General features: G+C 43.9%; 1 protein-coding gene across 3 annotated transcripts in view; it reads left to right on the top strand.

The window, feature by feature from the left end:
• DHX57 (DExH-box helicase 57) overlaps positions 1–26,594 on the top strand; it is a 41,952-nt gene that overhangs the window by 4,243 nt on the left and 11,115 nt on the right. For 2 of the 3 annotated variants that reach the window (XM_039532653.1, XM_039532654.1), the window contains exons 3-23: positions 215–367; positions 1,343–1,516; positions 2,267–3,105; positions 4,673–4,854; positions 5,410–5,531; positions 5,816–6,011; positions 7,249–7,373; positions 8,733–8,866; positions 10,949–11,003; positions 11,539–11,744; positions 13,099–13,215; positions 13,659–13,755; positions 15,415–15,588; positions 15,929–16,129; positions 17,284–17,560; positions 19,361–19,456; positions 19,549–19,632; positions 20,194–20,328; positions 22,054–22,128; positions 23,960–24,094; positions 26,281–26,481. In XM_039532653.1, coding sequence (XP_039388587.1) covers positions 215–367; positions 1,343–1,516; positions 2,267–3,105; positions 4,673–4,854; positions 5,410–5,531; positions 5,816–6,011; positions 7,249–7,373; positions 8,733–8,866; positions 10,949–11,003; positions 11,539–11,744; positions 13,099–13,215; positions 13,659–13,755; positions 15,415–15,588; positions 15,929–16,129; positions 17,284–17,560; positions 19,361–19,456; positions 19,549–19,632; positions 20,194–20,328; positions 22,054–22,128; positions 23,960–24,094; positions 26,281–26,481 — 3,778 coding nt within the window. Of the gene's footprint in view, positions 1–214; positions 368–1,342; positions 1,517–2,266; positions 3,106–4,672; positions 4,855–5,409; positions 5,532–5,815; positions 6,012–7,248; positions 7,374–8,732; positions 8,867–10,948; positions 11,004–11,538; positions 11,745–13,098; positions 13,216–13,658; positions 13,756–15,414; positions 15,589–15,928; positions 16,130–17,283; positions 17,561–19,360; positions 19,457–19,548; positions 19,633–20,193; positions 20,329–22,053; positions 22,129–23,959; positions 24,095–26,280; positions 26,482–26,594 lie in introns of those variants that run through there. The other variant, XM_039532655.1, reaches the window with a different exon arrangement.

The following is a 26,594-nucleotide window of genomic DNA, read 5'->3' as shown; positions in this document are numbered from 1 at the left end:
CACTGAGGATCTGACAAAAGACCCAAAAAAGGGTATTTGTTGTTAAAGACCTTCCGACACACAAACACAATCAAGTGTCCCATTGTGCCTGTGTGTTGGAGAAGCCCTCACTTTAATTCTTCTGTTGGATTCTTGATGTTGGAATCTGATTAGTCTGTATAATTTCAGTTACATAAATAAACATGGAATTTGTGTGGGTGTTTTTAATTTTTAGATCAAGCGGCGTTATCAGAAGAGGAGGGCAAACCAAACAGCGACCTGAAACGAGGATGCCTCTGCAGACTATACATATGACATCTGAGAATCAGCAAAGGGTGAAAGAACTCCTCCGAGAACTCCAGGGACAAGAGCTGTCTGCTGGTTCAGAGTTAGTTTAAACAAACAAAACCATTCCTGGCTAGATCAATTTTTTTCCATGTGTACCTTTGCTTGGAGGAGAAATATTTTGCACGTGAAAGCCCCTAACCTTTTCCATCATTCACTGGGCACTGTTGTAATATGTAACGATGTGCCTTAAAGCCGGGAGCCAAAAAAACCCACAACTCATCTGTACTATATATTTCCATAGTTGCTATGTTGGAATAGGTTTCCTAAAAAATTTTTTCCTTTCTTTTTGGCAAACTGGTGTGTAATATTACTGTTGCTATGAAATGACTGTGTTCCACACCAGAGATCATTACCTCACTGTGGCATTGTGTGGTGTCTAAAGTGCTTTGGATTTCTTTAGATGAAAGGAACTATCCAAATGTAAATTGTGAGAAAATGTGCACCATTCTAATGCTTTTAAGCTCTCTGATTTACCAGCACTTCCAAAAGTAATTGCTTGTTCCCTTATTTCTTTAAAGTTGACTCGAAGAGGAGAAAATGGCTTTGTTCCTTTTTCGTTGTTGTGCTTTATGAAGTATAAAGTCCTCCTTATTTTTATTAACTTTAGAATTATCAGGAATATCAAATTTGATCTTCCCTGTTTTGCTGATGGTCAATCTTGAAGATTTTTGGTTTCTTTGCACTCCTGTAGCAGATCCATAGAAAGACTTGACTTTTCTAGGAAACTGAGCTAGGATTCCTAAGTTGTGGACAAGAATTGTTTAAAAAAATAATCATTTCAAATGTGTGCTGCATGCAATATTTTTGCTCTTGAAATTGCATTCTGGCAATTAATGGTGGCCATACCTCAGTTATGTGTAATGTATAACATTTTAGCAGACAGGCTATTCTAAATAAAAGCAGCTTGTTCTTCTTCAATTTTCCCTTTATTTGAAACACCATAATTTTGAATCACACAGACATACATCTAATTAAAATGTATAATGCTATTATTGATTTCATATCTCTTTATCAGAATGGCTGCATCAGGTGAAGATGACGATGATGAACCTGATTACTTTGATGACGTGCAGTGCTGGTCAGCAGACGATGAGATTTCTGAAGTAACTACAAGGGTGGTTTCTGAACCAGATGAACACAAAATGATGGAAAGTGAGGTGTCTTCATTTGCTGTGCATAAACTTTCCAGGTGATTCTGTTCATATTAAATAATACGCGTGCACTCCTGGAAACGTTAAGCCCTCAGTGCTTGGTACTCTCGTTGACTTCGGTGGAAGTTCTGCATGCAGAGGACTAACAGAATCAGCCCTTTTGTGAATGCGCTTAAAATAACACTTAAATCATTCCAGTCTTGCAGCAGTAGCTACATTTGGTGGTTTCAGTTCTCTCCAAGAAACAGAAATAGATACTGTAAAATCAAATATTCAGGATAGTTAATGGCAATGGAAAGTTTGCATTCAATTTTGGCAGTTCCAATGGGCAAATATCAAATATTTCTATACCATGTAGAATTCCTTTTTCATTATAGTTCACACATGGTACCTTGTAAGCAGTCATGAGCTTTTTTTTTTTCTTCCCATACGTGGAAGCTGTCTATCTCTAAGTAACTAAACTTTCTCTGAAGAGTTGACTTTGCACTGTATGGTTTAATAATCCTGTAGCTGTCATGTGTTCCTTTCTGAAATGTGAACGGTTCACTGAATGGGTTAATCCATCATGGACTGGCTAAACAGTGGACTTCTGTTTCCATAGCTGCCAGTTTGGCACCTCCCATGAGCGCTAAAATTCTCTCAAAATATTTCAAACAAAAAAGCAATGATGTCTGATTCCATATAAGCTTATATTAAATTAGTTTAATTGAATAGGTCTGCAGTTACTTCATATTTCATTGCTTTTTTTATCATTGCCTTTTACAATTTTTTTCTCCATTCTGCTGCAGGTATGGCTTTGATAATGAGCGCTGTCGGACAATACTAAGATCCTGCAATGGTAACATTGGGGCATCGTTGGAACACTTGCTCTTGCAGTGCTTTTCAGAAAAATACGGAGAGTGGATGCAAATCTCAGAAGCAGCTGTTCAGGCCAGTCTAGAAGAATGCTTGGAACAAAGGCAAGAAGAGGCTTTTGCTCTCCGTTCAATCTACGGAGAAAACTTTGTAGAAAGAATTAAAAACAGAGTTTGGACATTTGGATTGGAACTGGAACACCTAACAAATAAAGTCAGCAAATCCAAACAGAGGGATAGTGCTGCCAAAGATGTGGCAAAACAGGCTTTAAATAAAGTCTGTAAATTTTACCTTCAAGGAGGCTGCAAGTTTGGCACAAGATGCAAATTCCAACATGAGACTCCCCCAAAGCACCTGCCAAGAACGTTACAGAATTCTGTGGATGACGCTCACCTCAGATCTAATGATGATACCTCTCCTTTGTATGAACTTGAAATCAGATTTCCTGAGGATAGCAAATACCCCTATCAGGCACCAGTTGTGGCATTTTATTCCACCAATGAGAATCTACCTCTGGCTTGTCGTTTACACATTGCTGAATTCCTCTATGGAAAGGCCTTGACGTCTGCAGAGGCTAATGAACCAGTTGTGTATTCTTTAATAACCTGTTTGGAGGATGAATCGGAGATAACCGAGTTACTTACTAATACTTCCCACAAATATAGCGTCCCTCCTGTGTCCTTGCCGGCCATGTCCTCAACAAGAACCCATACGGACAGTCATAAACAAGTGTTTCCAGATAGTTCACCTGTTTCAAATCGCATGTCAGAAGGTAAGGACAGTGTCATAAAGGCTTTTCTTTTGATGGTGGGAGTACAGTCTAGAGGCTAAAGCAAAGGCTGGGAGTGAAGTTCAGGCTGCTTGTCCCGGTGCTTCTGTTACTGACCGATTCTGAAACATTTAAAAACTGAAAAAATTCCTAGGCAAAAAATAAAAAGACTTTGTAAAGCTGGAGTTGAGGCTGAGCGGGTGTTTCACCCAGTTTTATAACATTCCTAATGATGTCGCTCATTTGTAATATTGCTTCATACTGCTGGATGCATTACACAGGCAGTAACTATAAACAGATTTCCGAGGAGAGGGTTGTCGGACCACATTATTTATCACAGGCATGGCAGCCGCCCTGTGGAAATCCTGGATATTCTTTTGAAGATTCACGGCAGTGTCATGGGAAAGTATCGATTTTTTTTTTTTTCACAGAATACGCACGGCTGCTGAGTCCCTCTGAAACTGCTGCAGCGTTTCCAACAGCGGAGCGGCAGAAGCACTGGTCTCATGCTCGCAGTGCCTGGCAGTGCCATGTCGGAGCAGCGCTTTGGGGGCGAGCTGAGCAGCCTGTTTTCTGCTAGGCACTCTAGCCAGCAGTGCTGCTGCTTGGAATGTGTGCTACAAGCTGCACCGAGCACAAGGCTCGTAGGCACGGATGGTCGCTTCTGCCTTCCCATGGCCTCCTCCCGAGGCCATGGCTATTCATGTTCCAAGCAGCGGCAGTGCTGGCTGCTGTGCCTTGCAGAAAACAGGCCACTGAGTCTGTTCCTCTCTCCTCCCTCCCCCACCTCACTGCTTAAATTTTTTTCAGGCAGCAGAGAGGTGGAAATGGGCATCTGCATGCACTGGTCTTGTGCTCTGTACGGCTGTGTTCCAAGTGGCGGCAGCTCTGGCTACTGTGCCTTGCATAAAACCAGATGCCACGTCCCCATCCATCCTGCTTTCTTTCCTCCCCTCCCCGTCCCATTTCTGCTGCAAGCTGCATTGAGCACAAGACCAGCATGTGCGGATGCCCCTTTCTGCATCCCTGCTGTTGGAAAAATTGCAGTGTTGATTTCTGCCCAGTCTGTGAAATTGCGATCTGCACAGGGCCCTACCTATAAGTAAAGATTGTATTCCAGTCCCCTGTCTTGAACTACTCATAACTTTCCAAAACTTTCATTTGTTGAGATGGAACGTTCCAGAGTTGGTCTCTTCTCGAAGGTGAACTTTCTTGGGAAATTTGAGCAAAAACTACTACCCCATTTTTTGAGCGCATGGACAGTGGCAACGGAACCTTCTCATTACATTTTAAAAACAAGATTACTTTTTTAAACCGCTCAATGTAGATGTGGCTGGGTTTAGGAAATTGAATCTTAGTATGGATTTCAAATCTGCTTTTTTATGTTATAAAACATTTGCTTCTAGCTCTGGTAATGTTGGATCTTAGAACTTAGGGCCAACTGGTTACTTGGTGTAGTTCTGCTTTTTTGGACCGTGGTCCAGGACTCTCAGGAAGTCCCAGGCCTCAAACCAGTGTTTGTCTCAATCTCTGCAGAGTTGAATGTTAAGATGCTTTTTTCTTTCTCAAGTTACAAAAGAGTCTGAGCCTGAGAGTGATGAAGATGAGGCGGAAGAGGAGCCTGAAACAGTTGTTGTGGAGAATGAGAGTTATGTGAACCTCAAGAAGAAGCTTTCCAGAAAGTATGACATGCAGGCAAAGTCTGTGTATAATGAAAATGTCAAAATCTGCAAGCAATTCCGAATAAAGCAGGTACAGTGCAAAATAAATAAATAAATAAAATCCATTTGGATTCTGACTTTGTGATATTTATTTTAAATGACAAACTGCTTCTTAAGCTATTCAGCTAAGTGTAAAATTAGTTGTTTTGCTAGGAGATAAGATAGGGTGACCAAATGTCCTGATTTTGGGGTCTTTTTAGAATCATAGAGTATCAGGGTTGGAAGGGACCTCAGGAGGTCATCAACTCCAACTCCCTGCTCAAAGCAGGACCAATCCCCAGGCAGATTTTTGCTCCAGATCCCCAAATGGCCCCCTCAAGGATTGAACTCACAACCCTGGGTTTAGCAGGCCAATGCTCAAACCACTGAGCTACCCCTCTTAGGCTCCTATTACCCGCCACCCTCTGTCCCAATTTTTTCACATTTGCTGTCTGGTTACCCGAAGTTAAGATGACGTATTTGAAAGTGTTCTAAACAATCAGACTAGATGATCATAATAGTCCCGTCTCATCTGAATCTGTGAATCTAGGGCAGGATTTGAGGCTCCTAACCAAAGAGATCAATTTCTCTTAATTATGTTTGTCAGTCTTCTAGGCACTTCCAGTCCATGTTGCAAGAAAGACAGAATCTCCCTGCGTGGGAAGAAAGAGAAACCATTCTTGATTTGCTGACTAAGCATCAGGTGCTTGTTGTGAGTGGCATGACTGGGTAAGTGGTTTACACATACACTTCTAGTATCAAACGATACATGGGAAGGCATATCTAAAGTTTAATTATACAGCCTGTGTTCTGGAATGATCAGGTGCTCCAGTGCATAATTCATTGCTGTTAAATTACTGCCATCGTAGATTAATTTTGAATTCTTAAGGAATTTCACATGAAGTGTGACCCAAACTAATAAAAGCAAGGAAATACAAATGGGAATCCAACCTCCGAACTCATCCTGACAAGACATTTTAAAAACATTTAATTAATTTTTTTTTGTCATGCAGATGTGGGAAAACCACTCAGATTCCTCAGTTTATTTTGGATGCTTCACTGAGGGGTCCTCCAAATAGGGTAGCCAATATCATATGCACTCAGCCTCGCAGGATCTCTGCCATTTCTGTAGCTGAACGCGTAGCCAAGGAAAGAACAGAAAGAGTTGGGATCACTGTGGGATACCAGATCCGCTTAGAAAGTGTAAAGGTTTGTATGCTTTGCCTGTCTTTTCATCTAGTTCTTTTAAAATGTGTGTATTAGCTGTAAAAGGTGTAGATTGACTCTCCTAGAGATGTAATCCTTTATCCACAGGATTCATACAGTATGACCAGAGCAGTGCGAGCTTCCCCATGCTACCCTGCCATTTTGCCTCAAGCCACATTGTCGGGCACACCTTCTAGGAGGAGAAGGTAGTAGTAGTCTTAGTGTACGTTCATTGGGTAGCCTCTCTGCTGAGGTGGCCAACAAAGAAATCAGTCCTGATAGTGGGTTTTGTGATCTGAATACTTGTCTTCTGGAAACTGGAATGAAACCACTTTCATTAGCCACCAAGCAGGAATCAAAGCCTAGCACTTCAGTTCTTAGCGATGTGGGCTGAATTGAGCTAACTTCCTACTAGTGCTATTCTGTGGGCCATCCATTCCCCCTTTTCTAACATTTTTCATGGATAAAGCAGGTTTAGTATTTTAAAGCTTTTTCTGTCATTTGATTTCTCCTGTCATCCACATTTGACAAATTTTGCATCAATACGATTTACAGAAGTAAAGTCAAATCTAAAATAAAGACTGTCAAAGATCTGAAGCTAAAAAGTTGATTGAACAAATTATAAAGTAAGTTTTGAGTGAAAAACAAAACAGATCAGTTTACAATGGCGACCAATTGGTTTGCAAAGGGTTTGATTTTTAGTTTATTATTTTGTCCGTCCCTTCTTAACTTGAGCCTTGCTCTTTTTTTCTGTCCCTGCTGTTACCCACAATTGCAACACCTTTTCATTCTGTCCCATAGGGCACAATATGCATCACGCATCAGTGATGCTATATAAACCTTTATTAGTCAATCAAAGAGAGATCAGACACACAGACAGCCCTCTTCCTCCAGAGCCAGTCTCATTACCCTTTCAATAGCTCTCACCTTCATTGATGGAGACAAATGGTCATGTGTTTAACATGCAGCTACTGAAGCAGGAAAGAATTAGATGAGATAGTTTAGATATGTCATTGTCCTTTTGCAAAACGGCTCCCTGTTAAGAACCAGATAACTGCATTTAAGTTGAATTAAGGGTAAGGTGAGAGGAAAAATTGCTTGCTCCTGCTTGAAGCAAGGACTGTTCAGGTTGGACATGAGTGACATACGGCAATGTGCTCTCACTAGACTTTTGTGTTAGGAAAGCTGTTAAACTTTTAAAATTCCACTGAATATTTTGTGTCCTTGCGTACTGTTCCAGTCACTAGCTACCAGGCTGCTGTACTGCACTACTGGAGTGCTGCTGAGAAGACTAGAAGGAGACATGACTTTACAGGGAATCACCCATGTTATTGTTGATGAAGTTCATGAAAGAACAGAAGAGAGGTAATTAGTTCCTTATTCCATAACTGAAAAGCAAATACAAGATGTTGAGCACTGAGATGACCGAGTAACAAACTACTAAAATCAAACTGCTTCCAGCCAGTGTGATGGGCTACTGGCAGTACTCTGTATGCACGGCCATATGGGAGATTCTGGTTACTACTCCTGGTCTCTTTCTCCCTGGGGACTAAGGGATTTGCTTGTGCTGTGGCAGCTCCTTGAGGAGAAGGCACATCGGTCAACCCTCCCGCTTCCAGTCGCCCATCACAGTTGCAGTCACATTTTAAGGAAAGTTTTAGGATGGGACAGGAGGGACAACAGGGAGGTGGGTTCTTTAGGTCACTATCTCGTCCCTATTTCAGCTTGCTGTCCCCCAGCTGCCCTAATTCTCCACATGCTGCCTCTGGGAGCCCTAAAGTCCCCTCGCCCCAAGTAGAACACCCCAAATGGGGATTTCCCAGTCCAGAATGTCCTAATTCTTCCCCCTCCCAACCCTGTTGTAATCCAACCTCTCCCAAACACACCCCTCTTACCAGCTGGTGCTCCGGAAGGGGCCAGGTCTGTTGGTGACTCTAAAAGCAGAGAAGAAGGGACCTGAAAGATGCTTTTAGTACTTGTTGACCAGCTGCAGCTATGTGGATGGTCTCTGGGTAAGCTTAAAAGCATTGGTTGTGCCCTGGAAAGCTCTGGATCCTGCCTGCCTGCGACCACCGCTCTCCCTACAACATACTGCCACTGCTGTAGTCACTGGAGATGCTTGAGCCTCTTCATTCTAAAAGAGAGGGGGCTGCTGGCGAGGGCGTTCCTGGGGGGGGAGCACAGGACTGGACACCCCTCCCTTCCACCCGGCTTTCCCCCAGTTCAAAAACCAGCTGCATTTGATGAACTTCTAGGCCTCCTGCAAAAGTCATGTACTTGAGATGTGTTTTGGTGAAGGTGGTGGGAATGCTCCCATGGGGAGAGGGGTGAAAAGGGGTTGTCTCTGGCTGGCTGGCTGAGTTAATTTATGTGTGTGCAGTTATTTAATACTGTTGGGTGGGGGTTACTATGTTATCAGCTTAACTCACTGTTAGGGCACCCAAGAGCTTGTATTGTTTAAATCTAAGTAAATATACCATGGAATCCAGACACTCTGGAAAGGGACAGCCCACAAGTAGATAATTATAACCCATGGTCACTTATAGTAAATGACCAAATTCCTAGCTAAAGGCCATTGCCGGAGAGGCACTATTGTGAGTGCAGCTTGACATGGTGTTATTGCCACGCTGGTGGAGACACCAGGAAAGGGAGCAGATTAGAGAGAGAGGAGATTTGGAAATTAACACTGAAGAAATTCAGATGTCTTTTGCTTGTTTTCTTCAGTGACTTCTTGCTGCTGGTTTTGAAGGATATTATGTTTCAGAGGCCAGACCTGCGTATTATACTAATGAGTGCCACCTTGAATGCAGAGCTTTTCTCTCAGTACTTTAACTCCTGTCCAGTTATTAACATACCAGGTGAAGAACGGTTATTTTTTTTTATTATCCATTACAAGTTATTTTACAGGTTTGGTTTCAGCTTCGTTGAGAAATTTTACAATGGAGTGGGGAGTGTTTCTCTGTTAGTGTATTGTACAATGTTACCAATGAATAATAGCCCTGTTTAGCTTAGGGATAGAGGTTACAAACAATGTCTGATTGGTTTAGGGGCAAGCGTGCCAGGCTGAGGATTTTCCAGCCCCTGGTGGTGATTGTACCACAGGCTATAAAGGGCAGCGTAGGCATGAACCTAAAGAATAAATGTACCATTTGTTTAGTTTTACTTTAAGTCTGTTTGGCTACAGGAATCTGTCCATTACATATAGTTTGGCATAAGACCCACTTACAAATATGTAACATCAATATATTTGATTACATTTGGGAAATATCATTGTCTTCCATTGACATGAGCTCAGTGCTATTTTCTGTTCATTTTCTATCTTTTAGCTATGTATCTCTAGCATGAGGCTTTCCCCACACCAGACATTTGGCTCTCTTCCAGAAGCCACAGAAGAGTTCTTGCAGGCAAGAGGACTTCAGGACATATAACGCTGTCCTAGGCTGCTGTCGTACCTATGTGCATTCATGAAGCTTTATTTTGTTTCTAAAATTGTCCTTTCTTGGTTAGATCTCATTTCATCTACATTTTCCTCTGGCTGAAGGATTTCCTCAAGTCTTTTTAACATTGCTGCTTTATGGACAGCAGGGGTTGCTGCTTACAGCAACATCAAGAATCCCTTCCTTTCTTTGGAACGGTGCGCTGCATCCACTCATGCCCTCAGCCACTGCCTTCTCAGGAGATCAGATACTAAGACGGGGATTTCGTTGCAGAGTTTGCTAAATTCATTTAAAATATAGAGAATCAGTAAATATTAAAATGCTTTGCAATTTTTTTTAAAAAACCCTGAATTTGGGAAACAAGCAATTCATCTTTTTAGTTGGAGTCTTTTTTGGAGATGATTTGCTCCTTTATCGGATAATATTCCCCAGTACGCACAGTGTCTGGATGAAGAGCAGGTGTTTGCAGCTAAACCCAGATAAAGCAGAGGTGATAGTATTGAACATGTTTTGAAGAGTTACATTATTCTGTATTGCCGCTCTCAGTAGTGGGTGTCTGCCCAAGTGTCCATGATTTACATCCTGTTGTCCTCTTGGGCTTCCCATTGAGACTGGATGTTCAATTAGCAATAGCAGCACAAAATGCCTTTTACCCCCTTTGGCTGGCCAGGAGAAATTGTCCCATTTTGCCAGATGTGACCTTCAGTATTGCAACATATTTATATATGAGAATGAAACCATAGCTACTATAACTCCAGCTGGTGCAATCCACCTGCTGATTAACACTGGTCATTGGCTACCCATCAAATATCAGATCAAGTTTAAGGTGCTGGTCCTGAACCTCAAAACTCAGTGTGCTGCGCCTGAGTTATTTCAGAGACAGCCTGACCTTGCTGCAGTCCTCAGAATGATGGAATTTTCTATGACAAGGGGACCTGGAGACAGAGCCTTATTGGCGGTTGGAACCGCTCTGGAACTCACGCAAGAGCCAAGAATGGCAAGAAACTTTAGCTCCAAGACCCAGCTCTGACACAGCTTCCTCAAAACAGGAAAAAACAATCCCTTCTGTTCTGGTAAACGGGGAGGAGCTTGAGTATCCAGGGGTACACGTAAGCCCCCATTTGGATGTATTCACATTTATACAATGCTCAGATATCACACTGAGCATGATATAAATACCTAGCTAGATGGAAATATGTTGCTTCCTATCATTCTAATACTGCACCAAATTACCTTGCTACAGGAATCCTCCTTGTGTAAACTGAGTGAATGCCAGCAGTGTTCTTGAGAAACATCAGCCATTCGTTCTGGACTGAGTTGTGTTACCGATTGCAGTATAGTTCTAAAAGACCCCCCATAGCGCTGTTAAGTTAACGAAGGTGGGACAAGGGGTGAAGTAGTGAAACACCAGCGTGAGAAATTGTTAACACTCTCCCTCCCCTGACCGCCACTCCTGAAATGGTAGCTCGCATTTTCCTTTAAGATTCAAATTTTTCTCTTTAGGTCGGACATTCCCTGTGGATCAGTTTTTTCTGGAAGATGTAATTGCAGTGACAAGGTATGAAATCATTGACAGCATTCTGACAAGTAACTGCCCTTTGGAATAGTTCCATTGTTGTATGCAACATAGTTGTAGCTGTGTCGGTCCCAGGATATTAGAGAGACTAGCTGGGTGAGGCAGTGTCTTTTATTGGGCCAACTTCTCTTGGTGCGAGCGTTTTTTGAGCCTCGCAGAGCTTTTCTTCAGGCCTGGGAAAGGGACTCCAAACATCACCGCTACAGGCAAGGTGGAACAGATTGTTTAGTATAAGTAGTTAGCACATATTCTAAAGGACCATTCAGACTTTACAATATGTGCTAACTCCTTATGCTAAGAGTGATGTAACACTCCCCGCACTCCTACCTGCTGCTAGAAAGAGTGACAGAAGAGAGAAGTCAGGGCTATGATTAGCCACTCATATTCTTTATATAAATTTGTAAGGCGTGGAGGTACCATGGTGATGGGCATGGCATAATACCTTGAAAGCTTAATTTAAGGTGTAGACTGTACAAACTGCTTTCCCTATGACTGAATTCTCTCTGCTCATGTTCAGGTATGTCTTAGAGGATGGTAGTCCATACATGAACAACACGAAACGAGGTCCAGAAGAGAAACTTAAAGCAAGGCGCAAGAGAACTGCGTTAGAAGAAGTGGAGGAAGATCTAAGATGTGCTCGCCTCCTAGAGGATGACACTACTGTGAAGGATTCAGTCCCAGACCAGCAATTAACTTTTAAACAACTCCTGATACGGTACAAAGGTAATCTCTCTCTCTCTCTCACACACATATATCCCAAAAAGCATATTTACACTCCCAGCTGGTACTCTTGAATGTATTGTAAAGTATACTACACGTAGTTTCATAATTTGAGGCTTCATGGTGTAAAGTTCAATTTTCTGTGATGTATTAAGAGGAGTGTCATATGTAAGACATGGGAGATAATTGTCCCACTCCACTCGATACCAGTGAGGCCTCAGCTAGAGTACTGCATCCAGTTCTAGGCACCACATCGTAAGAAAGATGTGGACAAATTGGAGAGTCCAGAAGAGGACAACAAAAATGATGAGGTTTAGAAAACCTGGCCTATGAAGAAAGATTTAAAAAACAAACAAACTGGGCGTGTTTAGTCTTGAGAAAAGAAGGCTTGTGAGCGACTTGATAAAAATATTCAAATATCTGAAGGGCTGTTATAAAGAGGATGGTGATCAGTTGTTCTCCATGTCCACTGAGGGCAGGACAAGAAGTAATTGGCTTCATCTGCAGCAAGGGAGATTTAAGTTAGATAGATGGAACTGTAAGGGTAGTTAAGCACTTGAATAGGATACCAAGGGGGGTTTGGAGGTTTTTAAGGACAGCTGTTAGGGATGGTCTCGATTTACTTGGTCCTACGTCAGCACAGCGGCTCGACTAGGCAGGAAGCTCCCGTTCCAGGGCTTCGCTGCTGAACTTCACTGGGGTGTATATTGACTTGCAAAATAGTGCTCCGATATCCACCCAGCCTTCTTTTTATTGTAATCCTTCATGTATAGCTCTGGGGTTGTATCTTCAAGGATGGGGGTGGAGGGGTGGGGGGAAGATTGTAGTAGCCCAAAAGGGTAAAGGGCTTTTGGGATCTCTTGTATTTAAGAAATGAAATACTGGGAGGAGGCAGAACAGAGTCTGTGTGCAGGGTCCTGGAGACCTCTGGTGTCAGTCCTTGGCTGCCCCCATGGCATTCCCAACTCCTGCCTGCTAGCAGTGTGGGTGAGCTGTGCTGGGCTGGCACCAGTGTGTTTGTTCATTGGATGTGGCACACAGGGAGTGTGGTGCGTTTGGGAGTATATGAGACCCAATAGGGTGTAAGTGAGAAGAGAGGAAAGTGGGAGGAGTGGTAGAGTTAATGAGGAGAAGTCAAGTGGGGAAGAATGAATGAAGGGGAGGGCAGGACAGACTGCGCTCAGAGGTATTACGCTTACTGTACCCTTCAGACATATTTACGGGGATGCAGGATCCTGCTTGGTGAAAGGCTGCTGATCCTCTGTCTGGCCATTTTCTCAGTTAACTGTATAGTGTATGCTCTTTTATGAGACACCAACTCACCTATGTCCCTACCTTGTTTTAATTTCTCTTTTAGGGGTTAGTAAATCAGTGTTAAAAACAATGGCTGCCATGGACTTAGACAAAGTTAATCTGGAATTAATAGAGTCCCTGCTGGAATGGATAGTCAGCGGCAAACACTCGTACCCACCAGGTAACCTGTCTGTCCATTGTGGGTTGTATAACAGGGAATACATGTAACAGTTATGTGCTTGTATAGGTTGTGCCAAGCTGGCGCTTTCATCCAAAACATAATTTCCATAACTTCGGAATTTATCTGAGGACATTTGAGTCGATCGGCGTGGGGAGGCCCCTAACCTCTGTGGGGATGGGCAGATGGGTACACTGGGCCAGCACAAAAACTGTAGCAAAGAGATGTACCTTTGACAGTATGTTGACGTCTTTATCTGTCTTGTCTGGTTAGATTGTAAATTCTTGGGGGCAGGGGTCATTGCTGCTGGTGAGCTTATATAGCGCGTAGCAAAATGGAGCTCCAGTTTTGGCTGGGGCCTTTGTGCACTGCGGTAAAATCAAAGTGTAGTCGTGCATTTTAGCTGAACTCGTCTATTGACTCTTTTCTTTCCCCCATATGTACAGGTGCTGTACTGATATTTTTGCCTGGTCTAGCAGAAATTAAGATGCTTTATGAACAGCTACAATCTAATGCCCTTTTCAATAATAGACACAGTAAACGGTAAGTCAAGAGTGTCCCAAAACCAATAGTGTGTTGAAGTTAAATCAAGGGTAAAGAAACTGATTTAAAAAAAAAAGTTACCTTCTGCTCAAACTCTGATATGTCTCCAGTTACAAGTGCAGATCACTTACTGTTTGAGACAGCTGGTGATGGAGAAGGCTTAGACGCCATTCTCTCCATTTCTCTTCCCTCTGGAACAGGTCCTTTATAAGTTAGCACAGTGGCTCAACCATCATGCACTTAGCACGTTTGCCATGTAAGTTCTAGTCACGTTTCCTCAAACTGGGGAGGGGAAAGTTGCAGTTTTGGTGACCAAGATAAATGTAACTTGAGAATTTTGGGAGGCAGTCAGATACCACGGTAATGGGTGTTGTATAAGAACCTAGATAGTCTTTATGTGCTATCTGCAGTGGGTCTTCACGCACTAGCTAAGGCGAGCCAATGGAAGGCTGAAAAACGTAGAGTCTAACGCTATCTTTTACCCTGTTTTGTGCTTCAAAAACATCTGCATTTTTAGCGCTGTGAAGTATTGGGTATTTCTAAGGTAAAACATTCTACATTTTGTGGGAATGGGCAGGAAGAAAATCAAGAAAGGGGAAAATAAGCTTATACTTGTTGGGAAGCTCTCCCAGGCATATTTAGATCGCAATCTGAACGTTGCATTTAAACAAGAAGGAATTCTCCTGGTTAGGTTGAGTGACCTTAGCCTGATGTGTTGTGGTGACCAAATTTCTCAGCAGAATACAGTAACACCCACAGAATGACTTGTGTAAATCTGGTGGCAGCCCTGGTTGTACATACTGTTTTAATTTCAATCTTTCAAAAAGCACCTAGCTAAGCCCTTGGCCAGTGATAGTGAATCATAGGACATGTCACCTTAGGCATGCAGACCCTATCACTACCAGGCTCCTTAAGCCTTCTGGTGAGTAAATAGGGGAGGAGCTTATGGGGATAGAAAGACAGCAGAACCCTACAAGGCAGAAATCTTGGCAGAATCCCTGACCGGCTTTGGGGGAAGAAGGTGGGCTCCCACTTAGGTGCTCAGAAGAGCTCTGCTCTCAGGGACTCTTCAGCAGAGACTGCAACCCAGCTCTGAAACCCTGTCTCCCTCCCCCCCACCTATGCCCCCCGCAAAAAAAGATATTTTAAAGGCCTGCTCCCTGTGGCCTGTGCAAGGTGGGGTACTCAACCCTATCACAGCACCACTTACGGGACTGGATCTGTTCAGTCTAAGGGCTGATGGGCGTGTGGAGAGAATCAAGAAAACCAAGGACGCTGTTAGACTCTTAAGGGGTGGGTCCTGTTTTCTTTGCTCCTTAAAGCTCCAGGCTCACTTCTCTGTCAGCAGCCAAATTCAGTTACTGGATATTTGCAAGTAAACTCTGTGGGCTGCATTCTGCCGGATGACTGTATCCACCAGAAGAGCTGATGATGAGATGTAGCAAGGAACATGTCCATCCCATAATCCTTGGCCCCTGGAGTTCCAATCCGAAGTTGTAGCTGGGCAGGGGACAGCGGGTATGGGCTGCATGTGGGCTCTGTTCTGAGAATGGGAATGTGCAACCTACAATACTCTGGGCTAAAGCTTGTGTGAATGGACGGATGTTGGGAGGAAGAAAGGTTGGCAAAGATAAGCATGCGCTCGTCTTTCTCTTCTAGCTGTGTTGTTTATCCACTCCATTCCTCGCTGTCCAGTGAAGACCAGCAGTCTGTGTTCCTGAAGCCCCCTGTAGGAGTTACCAAGATCATCGTATCTACAAACATTGCAGAAACGTCCATCACCATTGACGATGTGGTCTTTGTGATTGATTCTGGGAAAATGAAAGAGAAAAGGTATTGAGATTATTCTGGCGGAACTGTGATCTCGGAGAATGATGTGTTCTGCATGGTCTCTGTTTAAAAAAACTGTCTAACGCATCAGAGTGTGAATTCACATCTGTTAAAGAGCTGGAGAAAATCTGAAAGGGCCTCGTTCTGCAGCTTACTGTGTGCACAAAGCTCCCATTGACTCCATGGGAGTTCCATGCATGGCCCTGTTACAGACGTGCATCCATAGTGTTGGTAGTTATGGCCTTCCAAAAATTGGCAGTACCTCTCTGCTTGAGCTTCGGTGTCGGTGCTCTTCGCCTGCTTGAAGTGAAACTCATCCATTTTGACTTGTTTCCTCTTGTAGATACGACCCCAGCAAAGGAATGGAAAGTCTGGAAGACACATTTGTGTCCAAAGCCAATGCATTGCAAAGGAAAGGGCGGGCAGGGCGCGTAGCCTCCGGAGTCTGCTTTCATCTTTTCAGTAGCCATCACTACAATCACCAGCTTATAAAGCAGCAGTTACCCGAAATCCAAAGAGTGCCTTTGGAACAGCTGTGTCTCAGGTAAACCATTATCAATGTAATCAGTCTTAAAGGGCCGGCCCTCAGGAGCTCCTCTCTCTCCAGCTGGAGCAGCAGAGTTGTCACGCTCCTACCAAGCTCCTGACATCATGGGAGCCAGCAAGCCCCCCTCTCGTCACTTTTGTTTGTTTGACTGGCTGTTGATTGCTCTCGTCTCTCACTGACTGCCACTCTACCTCTGCTTCAAGACCTTGGTCTGCCCACCCACCATGTTACTGCATACCCTCTCCCTCACACACACCCTCCACTCACTATTTCCTTGGCTGGTCCCACCCCTATAAACAAGGGCAGTGCTAAGAAGATATTCCTCTGAGCACTTTGCTGGTATATTGCATTCCTTTCCTGCAGCCCCATGTTTGTCTTTTTAAATTACAAATTCTTTTGGAGGTAGAGGTACTATTGCATCGTCTTACGTGTTTGCACGCAGCCTGGTTCAATTCCAATTAGGCACTGCTGCAATATAAATATTAAAGAGGGAGGCCTTTGACGTTCGGCCTCATTCCATACGTTCCTTTACAAATGGAGACTTCTAGCATTCAAAACAATGCCAGTAATTTAGGATTAGAAGGTACTTTTGCAAAGCCAAAACCCAGTGATGTAAATGGGAGTCTTTGCATTGACTTGAATGGGGTCTGAATCAAGTCTGTGGGATCAAAACTCTTCCCTAATCGTTTTGGGCCACTTCCCAAGTTGAGTTATGCCTTATTGGCTCTTGACCAGGAGGAATGGCAGCTCGTTAGCTTTATGGTTCGAGGGGCCTGTACAAAGATGGATCTTGCACCATGTTGTGATGGTCACTGGATCTGAGCGTGTTCTGATCTGCAGTAGTAGCAGATTCCCTAGTCGTTAGTTAGCTCACAGCCCCTGCAGCTGCAGTGGCAAAGGGTGGGGAAGAGGCCATCTGAGGTAGTTTAGCCAGTGCCTGTTAAGGGCTTTAAAGATAAGGATCAGCATGTTGAAGTGGATCAGGAAGTCAGTAGGGAGCCAGTGTAGACCATGGAGGACTGGTTGGCTGTGCTCCCATTGGCATGGCCTATCTAAAAAGCAGGCCGTGGGGAGGGCATTCTCAGTGATTTGGAAAAAGTTTGCGGCTTCATCCTATGTCAGCAGACTGAGTTGTTGTCTTTTTCCTTAAGAATTAAGATTTTGGATATGTTTTCTGCGCATGGCCTTCAATCTGTCTTATCCCGCCTGATTGAGCCGCCAACAATTGAATCTCTGCGTGCATCGAAACTGCGGCTGCAGGACTTGGGCGCTTTAACTCCAGATGAAAAGCTCACCCCCCTGGGGTATCACTTGGCCTCCTTGCCTGTCGATGTGCGGATTGGAAAACTAATGTTGTTTGGCACCATTTTCCGTTGTCTGGATCCTGCATTAACTATAGCAGCAAGTCTGGCCTTTAAGTCCCCTTTTGTAAGTATGCCACTCTAATAAACGACAGCTGTGTGTCAAAATCTGAAAATAATGTGTTGTAGTCATAAGTGACTGTTGCAGTATACTGCAACAAGATTCATCTTACATTTCTTACCAGTTCCACTTACTGCACAGAGCATCTTTGTGTTAGTATAAAATGTTTTTGTCTGAACTGGAAATATTCATATCATAAGTACATGCAGAGACAGAAGTATCAAGAACAGTTTGATCCCTAATAAAAATAACATAATATTTTACTGGAGGGTGGAATGCTTTTGAGCAGAATAACTAATTATTGTTTTCAAATAATGTAAGTAGAGGCCAAAATAACATCAAGAGAACAGCAGTCCTGTTTAAGAGTACGAAATGGATCAAAGATCAAAGTGATTATAAATATTAACTAGTACATAAAGCTTCAATTTTTAGTTCTTGCTGAGTCCAGAAACACAATCTATAAATGTGTGTGCAAGGAATAGTCCTTGTGAAATTATAGATGTATGCTTTACATCTCCTACGCCCACCTGTGTTTGGAAACAGTTGTGTTAGTGTTCATGATGGTTATGAAGCTGACAGTTCTGAGCTCTGAATATAATGTTGATTCCTGATCTCAGGCTGTGTGTATGCACGTCAGCTTAGCTTGTAAAATCAGCTGCTGTTCTGTATGTCCAGTGGCTGTAGTTTTTAGATATCTGTCTAAAGCAATATACAACCTCATATCAAAGATCAGGACTGAGCATTCCATCTCAGTATATGGTTTTGCCAGCTATAGTTAATGGTACAAACAGTCTCTATTGTGGACAATATGATCATGAAATTGCCTCTGCAAATCCCTCACGGTCGGAGTTGTGTAAGTCTGGAATGTATTAGAGCGCTATAACTGTGTTTGTTTGGTGCCCATACGTCAACTGCAGATCCGTTTTGTTGAGCCATGGTTCTAAAATGCCCCATCCCATAGCCATTCTCTTTCCATAGAAGATAGGTGGCTTTCAGATTTTCTCTTCCCTCCTCTTTCCTTCTCCATTGCACATTTCTCCTTTTAGCTTTAACGGTATGAAATTGTTAGGGGTTTTAAAGCTATGGTTTTGATCGGTTTCAGCCTTGTGCAGGTCCAGAGCAGGTTTTGGCCTTGTGCAGATCCAGAGCAGGGCTCTGCTTTTAATTATTTCTTTCCTGGGCCACCAATTGACATATGGAGAGCCTGGTGCAGGGGCATTCCCCTCTCAAGTGTTACGGCTGTGAGACATTCATTCCCAGTCAGAAGTGGGGAGGTGGTAGGCTCAGGGTTTTCTCTAGTGTAGACAAGGCCTTTCTGATGCGTCCTAATCTCCTCCAGTGAGGTCTGCAGAGGCAGTTCTCTAAAAGAAGAAGGAAGGTTGTTCCCCAGTATATTGCTTCTGCAGATGCAGCCTGATCCTCCCTCCTTCTGTTTCTTGACAGTTACGTTATTGAGAGTAGGGGAAACAGAGTTGCTTAGGACTGCTCTGGAAGTGAAGCTTTTTATAATATCAAATCTGTGGTCAGTATGCATTCCTCCCCTAATGAATATATTGCTTTGGAACGGTCCTGGGACCAATGAATCACAGCATGCAACTCCGACAGCAGGAGTCTGCATAGGCAATATACCCAGAGAACTTCAGTTACTGCTTAGTAAACTTTTTTTTGTCATGGATATGAGGACTGCAACGGATCAGTAGCTTACTGGTCATGTAAGAAAGACAACATGCATCACCGATGATAAAGCACCTGCTTTGAGCAACGACGGGAGAAGCAGAGATGAAATGTGTCAATCTATTTATTTAGGTGTCTCCATGGGATAAAAGGGAGGAAGCGAACAAAAAAAAGCTGGAATTTGCAATAGGAAACAGTGATTACCTGGCTCTTCTCCAGGCTTATAAGGTGAGCTAAAAATCAGTGACGCAGATCAAAAGTGTGTACGTGTTCTGAAATCCAAGGCATCATTCATAAAGTTTGGTTTTTCCATTATTTAGGGATGGCGCTTGAGTACCAAAGAGAGTTCTCATGCAAGCTACAGCTATTGCAGGGAGAACTTCTTATCAGGAAGAGTTCTTCAAGTAAGTCAGTTTTGATTCGGTATTTTTCAGGATTATTTTTAAAAAGACAGTAATCTCCATCATCTTGTCAATCACATCCCTCTTTATTTCACCTCCTCTCCCGGCCCCATCCTTCAGATCTTCTTCCAAGTTTAGCCGAGAGCTGGGAAATATTACTGACTGTAACTTCAGCCAACTGTCTGAGCCTGTAATCCTAGTGTAACCAGATATGTTTAACTTCAAAATCAACCCGAGGCTCAGACCAATGTTGGAATATTTCAGCTCAGAAGGAAAGCTTGAGAAAGTTCTGAACAATGGCAAAAGCTGGGTTTGGGAACCTGTCAACCTTAACTGCAAGCTCCTCCTACTCTGTTTGATTGGATAACATCTTCAAATGGGTACCATTTCCTGGAGTTTTCACACATCCGCTGGTTGTCTTACTGCAAGCAACCAAAGTGATCATAGGTGATTGTGAGAGATGCCAAAGGATAATCCTTGCGATTGGTGTTTAAACTGGGGAATCTGGTGTGAATTAACCTCATGTGCATGTGGCACTTCTCAAGGCTTTCTGTTGACTTGTAGGAAATGGCGAGCCTAAAAAGGCAATTCACAGAACTGCTGTCGGATATTGGATTTGTGAAGGAGGGGTTAAGAGCCAGGGACATGGAGAAGAGGTGGTCTCGAGGAGATGGTGTTTTGGATGCTACAGGAGAAGAGGTAACTGGAGCGTTAGTGCTTTAAACTGCTGCTTTAATCTCTAATCGGCCTTTGTAGCAAACGTTTGGTGTGGTGTGCTTGCTGCAGCAGGCTTGTCTCACTAGCCAATGTGATTAGTGATTGACAAAGAAGAAAATGGCAATCTACTCCCTTCTACTTTGGAGACTTGTATTATAACATAGGTCTGGGGTCAGAGACTGAGGGAGTTAGCCACTGGGGGCTTTTATACTCTTGGTTCTACAGCAACAAATCTGAGGTGCATGCATGCACACTGCCTAATGAATAACCACTCTGCAATGGCCCTGTGGCAGGACATGCAATTCCCACAGCGTGGATCTGCACAGGCAATGCGATTGGAGGTGAGTCGCTTTTCTGCACTCTCCTAGTGCAGCTTTCCAGTAGGTTTCCAGTATAGCCCTAATGAGAGCTGTAATCACACTGGGACAGAGGTGTCGATGACTGTTGTGAGGTCCATGCTGGAAAGGATGGCTGCGCTCTCCTGGCCAGCTCTGTAGGGTGGAAGGCGATATGAATGAATCCAGGGAGAATAATAGATACAAGGAAACCGAATGTCTGGTATGCACCATCTGATTTTTTTTTAACCTCTAGTTAATTATCAATTGACGTAATTAACACACTGGAGTAGTGAAGGCCTTGTCCACACTGTACAGTTCACTCGAGTGACTGGCACACTGGTGTGACCACTCAAACGGGCCTGGCCCGAGTGAGAGGTGAGAGCAATCACACTCGAGTTGCTGGGTCCACACTGGTGCTGCACTCAGTCAGGTGAGGTGCTAGGCCTTCTGGGGGCACTTCCCAGGGTTCTTAGCGGCTTATGGTTCATATCCATGCTCTGATCAAAGCTGACTTGTGAATTCTTTCACAGCGTATTGTGGGATAACTTGTCTGTTCTTTCTGGGCACATGTGCAGATGTGATCTTAGCCCTCCAAGTCAGTAAAGTGACCCGCTTCCAGGTTGGCGCACACTAGGTTGCTGTCTATGGCCTACATTCCAAACAGTGTGAAGGCATGGATCTAATCTGGAGCGATGACCTAGTCTAGATATGTTCATATACCTCACTCATGGCCATATTATCTGGGCACTGATACCAAAAGTTGCAATTAATGCAACTCTCATTTTGGGAACAAGAGATAGATACTGGGTATTAGATGTGGTTGAGGGAATTTCGCCCTATGAAAGCAGGGACGTGCTTTGCCAAGATCACGCAGGCCGTATGGAGCAGTAGAGACAGCTGATGTAGGTTTTAATAGCTGTGGAATCTCCTTATGCCGACTGGCAGGTCTGGAGCCGGGACACCAAGCATAGAATGGTGAGACTACATCATCATGCAGACCTGGGATGGTTTGTGATTTACCCTAGGGATCAACTACTTAGTAGCATAAATGTTTGTGGATTGTCCAGATTAGCTCTGACAAATATATTAACTATTGCAAATTAATTGGCGATTAGTTTAATTAAAGGTTAAAAAAAAGTGTAGTTAAGACATAACCTGAGAGTGCAGAATCCATTAACCGCTCCTAATATGAAGTTACATAGTTGGCTCAAAAGGAGGCTACCAACAATGTCAGTAATTTAGTTTTAATATGAAGTCATGTTCTATAGTGAATCAAGAAATCCCCGGTTTTCACTGAAGGGTCCCTGGTATAAGGCATGTGGGTAGTAACCTGGTATTGTAGTACTTATTGGATGTATTTATTTCACAGGCAAACTCTAATGCAGAGAACATCAAGTTGATATCAGCAATATTATGTGCTGCTCTGTATCCCAACGTTGTCCAGGTAAGAGGGTGCTTCTTTCCTTTTCCGTCTTCATTTGCGTCCCACTCCCTTTTGAGTGGCAGATCTGTACTGAATGCTTTGATTCTGCAAAAAGAACGAGGAGTACTTGTGGCACCGTAGAGACTAACAAACTTATCTGAGCATAAACTTTTGTGGGCTGAAACCCACTTCATCAGAATGGAAAATACCTGCAGTGGAAAATACAGTAGGAAGACACAGACACACAGACACACAAAATGAAAAAATGGGTGTTGCCATACCAACTGTAATGAGAGTGATCAATTAAGGTGGGCTAGTCTGAGCAGGAGACAGACTGCCTCCTGTTCAAGGGTACGATACCTCCACCGAGCATGCTGCCCCTACTGCTTTAGGCTTTGTAAACTGGAGTTCAGTTGCCAAACTCATGTAGCCGGCTATTGCTGTTATTCCAACAGACTTCTATTTTAGTGTGATCTTAAGATGCCAGGCGCATGCAGCAGTAACCCCCATAGGCCACAGTCTGAACATGAGCAGAAGGAAGTGAATTCTGGGACGAAAGCTGGAACGTTATAAAACCGATCCCCAAACTGTATTGAGTAGTTTTGCAGAGTGCTGACCGTACTCTGGTAATGGGGTCTAGATACTTCCAAAGTCACCTCTGGGCTGAGACCAAGCAAAAATGTATCCTAAAAAGAATTTGTTTGAGAGTTATGAGCAACTGAAAATATTGGGTTAGATCAGGCGCACGTACCAAAGGCTGCACGCGTGCCCATTGTTAATGGCGTTCCGGCAGGCAGTAGCGTGCCATTAAAAATCCTGCCCAGCCCGGCCTGGCCTGCTCTTCTCCACCTTCTGCCAATCCCCTCCCGCAGGGGCAGGGGGCAGAAGCTTGGTCCTGCCGGCTCCCCTGCCTCTTTCCGCAGTGTGCTGGGTTCCTGCCCTTCCTCTGCCTCTCCGTCCCTCCCTCCCTGCTGGCCGATCAGCTGATGGCCCTTGCGAGGGAGGGGGTCAGGAAGGAGCAGAGTCAACGTGCTCGCTGCTCCTGGCAGAGGCAGAGAAGATGTGGGGACAGGGCCTTGAGGAAAGGGGGTGGTGGAATAGGGGCATATCCCCTCCAGCCCTCTGCCCTGACCCCCACTCACACAGACCCAGCCCTCTGCCCTGAGCCCCACAGCCCTGTACTCAGTGCACTCCCACCCTCAGCTCAGTGCAGAGAGAGGAAGAGAATGGGCCAGAACCAGGGAGAAGATAGGTACCCACTGTATGTGGGCGGGGCAGGGCCGGGATCCCGGCTGGCAGGAGCTGGCGGATGGAACCCTTGAGCGGCAGTGGGCTGAGCTGCTCAAGCCTGCTGCCGGTCTGGGGTTCTGGCTGCTGGACCCTTGCCAGCCGGGGTTCCGGACGCAGGCCCCGCTCAGCCCGCTGCTGGCCTAGGTGAACAGAACCCCAGACCAGCAGCAGGCTGAGCGGGCCAGCAGCGTAAGATCAACATTTTAATTTAATTTTAAATGAAGCTTCTTAAACATTTTGAAAACCTTGTTTATTTTACAATACAACAATAGTTAATTATATAATATGTAGACTTATAGAGAGAGACCTTCTAAAAAACATTAAAATGTATTATCAGCACGCAAAACCTTAAATTAGAGTGAATAAATGAAGACTCGGCACAGCACTTCTGAAAGGTTGCCGATCCCTGGGTCAGATGCAAGCTGGAATAACGTAATACTTCATGTTGGTGTTGCCATAGTAATAGACCTCGGGTAAGACTGTTTACTTGGGGCAGGAGGTGTGTGAGAGAGAGAGAGAGAGAGAGATTTATTTTGTTACTATTTATTATCTTCACATTTAGGTGAAAACCCCTGAGGGGAAATACCAGTATACCAGTGCAGGAGCAGTTAAATTGCACCCAAAGGCAGAGGAGTTGAAGTTTGTTACAAAAAATGACGGTTACGTTCACGTTCATCCTTCCTCGGTGAATTATCAAGTAAGGATTTTTTTCCAACTCAGTAAAATACATTGTCTACATTTTAAAAAAAGACATTACTTCAACTAAATGCTGCTTGGATTATGAACTAGAGCACTGACCAGTCTTAAAAATACAGCAACGGCGTGATTGAAATCCTCTCAGTGATGGGTTTTAAAGAATGGCACAGATCACAGGTAAGAACCTCTATTCCAGTAGACGACAGAAACTCAAACTATGAAGTTAAGTTTGCAGGGTCAAGCAACTTCATGGCCCAGATTTTCACAATTGCAAGAACACACGTTCATGCAGAGTTACCGCAGTTGCAGGGGATTGTGCCTGTAGGAACCACCACAATTGTCCATGCAATCTCAGGAACTGTGCATGAAATGGCAACTGTTTATGCATGTAGCATCTTTACACCGGCAAATTGACTGAACATGTGGGTGCATATTTCTACCACTGAAATACTTTATTTGTAAATAGTTCACTGTTGAAATGCACAGAATCACTTCTTCATATGAGATCAAATGCAATCATTTTCTTTGAAGGTGATGATATCCCATTAATAAAGATCACATGAGGGAAACCTACCAGTGAACGGATGTTCTTTTTATTAAAGTGGTACATGGTAACGCTGTTCTCCTTTTCGAGGATACAAATTAAAAACCCATATTACATTGTTAAATATAATAGCCTGTTGGAGTATTGTAAAACTTAAGTGTTTATAAATCTATCCTGGTGAATCAGTCTGAGTTTAAACTAACATAAGAATGAACTACTTACACCTCAAACACGTCTTGCTGTCCTACCTGGGTGTGGGAAACTCAAGGCACTGTCAGTAATTGGCTGATTTCCTATAGGCCTTGTGGCTGAGGTGGGTCCTGAGGAGAGATTGGAAAGACAAGAGGGTAGTGTCTTAGAGGATTAGTTCAGGGAGGCCAGACTGCGAGCAGGGGCAGTGTGGAAGAGGTGTAGACATTTGTGTGAGATTCTGATGAAGGGCAAAAGAGAGTGCGCACAGAAGATGAGGTGGAGGAGACAGGATTATGTTATACGTGACATTGTGAGCTCTGCAATGACACGTTTTAGAAGTACAAACAAATCAATGCCATGTGGTCCCTGCGAGAAGCTGCAGCAAAACCCTTTTGCACTCGCGGGAAGGGCGGCTGTGCGGAGGAAGCAGGCACTGACTCCCAGGCAGATTCTGATGAGCAATCCCCCCGCCCCGGAGGAGAGCAGCTCCTCCCCATCCTTGCTGTCAGTCTGTGGTGCTCAGAAGGGACACAGGTATCACGGGGATGAATAGAGCCACCTGTCTCGGTAGAATGAGACATGGAGGGAGAACAAGCAGAGCCACTGGGCTTTCCCAACACCCAGGGTGGATAAAAATCAATGATGGTTTTGAAAAAATAAATTCAGATTTTTTTAATTTAAATTGGATTTTTTGATCTTGTTGAAATTGTTTTTCTTTTTTAAATGCATCTATTTTAAAATGAAATCTGAATTTAAAACAAAACCTGTTAAAGCCTAAACTTATCCCTTAGAACACTGAAATAACAAAATACACCTCTACCCCGATATAACACGAATTTGGACATAACACAATAAAGCAGCGCTCCGGGGGGGTGGGGCTGCACGCTCCGGCGGATCAAAGCAAGTTTGATATAACGCAGTTTCACCTATAACGCGGTAAGAGTTTTTGGCTCCCGAGGGCAGCGTTATATCAGGGTAGAGGTGTATATATAGCGACTCCATGAGTTTCTGTCACAAACACTGAGTTAGAGGCTGCTTTTCTCTATAAAGAAAGAATCAGGGAAAACATCTAACGTTTGAGGCCAAGCTTTATCAATATGGCACAATAGGTCAGCCCGAGTCACTTAAGAGACTGGATCTTTTTCAAGAGACTTAAGTGAGTAAGAGCTGACGTGCTTTTGCTTAGGCATATTTGAAATAATCAGTTTAATTCAATAACTGCAGTTAATCCCTCGGTTTAATAAATCCTGTAGTTGTAAGTGGTTTTTATAATAAAAATAAATGGTATGTGCCGTTTTATATGCACAGGGCAGCGAGCAAGCCTGTAATCTGCAAGGGAATGGGAATCAGATTGATTCCTTAACTGACTGAAAATGTGCACTCAGTGACACTAACGTAGTCGCCATTCTTACTCTTAACTGACTGCAACCCTCTGGCGTTGAATGTTCCAGACCAGGCACTTTGACAGCCCCTACTTGGTGTACCACGAGAAGATCAAAACGAGCCGTGTGTTCATCCGGGACTGCAGCATGGTGTCGGTGTACCCGCTGGTCTTGTTTGGAGGAGGGCAGGTCCACGTGCAGCTGCAACGGGGGGAGTTTGTCATTTCGCTTGATGACGGATGGATTCGTTTCGCAGCAGCCTCCCACCAGGTAATGAAACCCACGAGCAAGATTGTGAGTGCTTCAAACCTTGCTCTGCTTCTGCAACACGCAGAACATGCAGATGTCGAGTACAGGGGAGAAGTTATTTCATGATATTTGGG

Source organism: Mauremys reevesii, linkage group 3 (assembly GCF_016161935.1).
Source record: "Mauremys reevesii isolate NIE-2019 linkage group 3, ASM1616193v1, whole genome shotgun sequence".
Classification (NCBI taxonomy): domain Eukaryota; kingdom Metazoa; phylum Chordata; order Testudines; family Geoemydidae; genus Mauremys; species Mauremys reevesii.
This window is presented reverse-complemented; position numbering and strand designations above follow the sequence as displayed.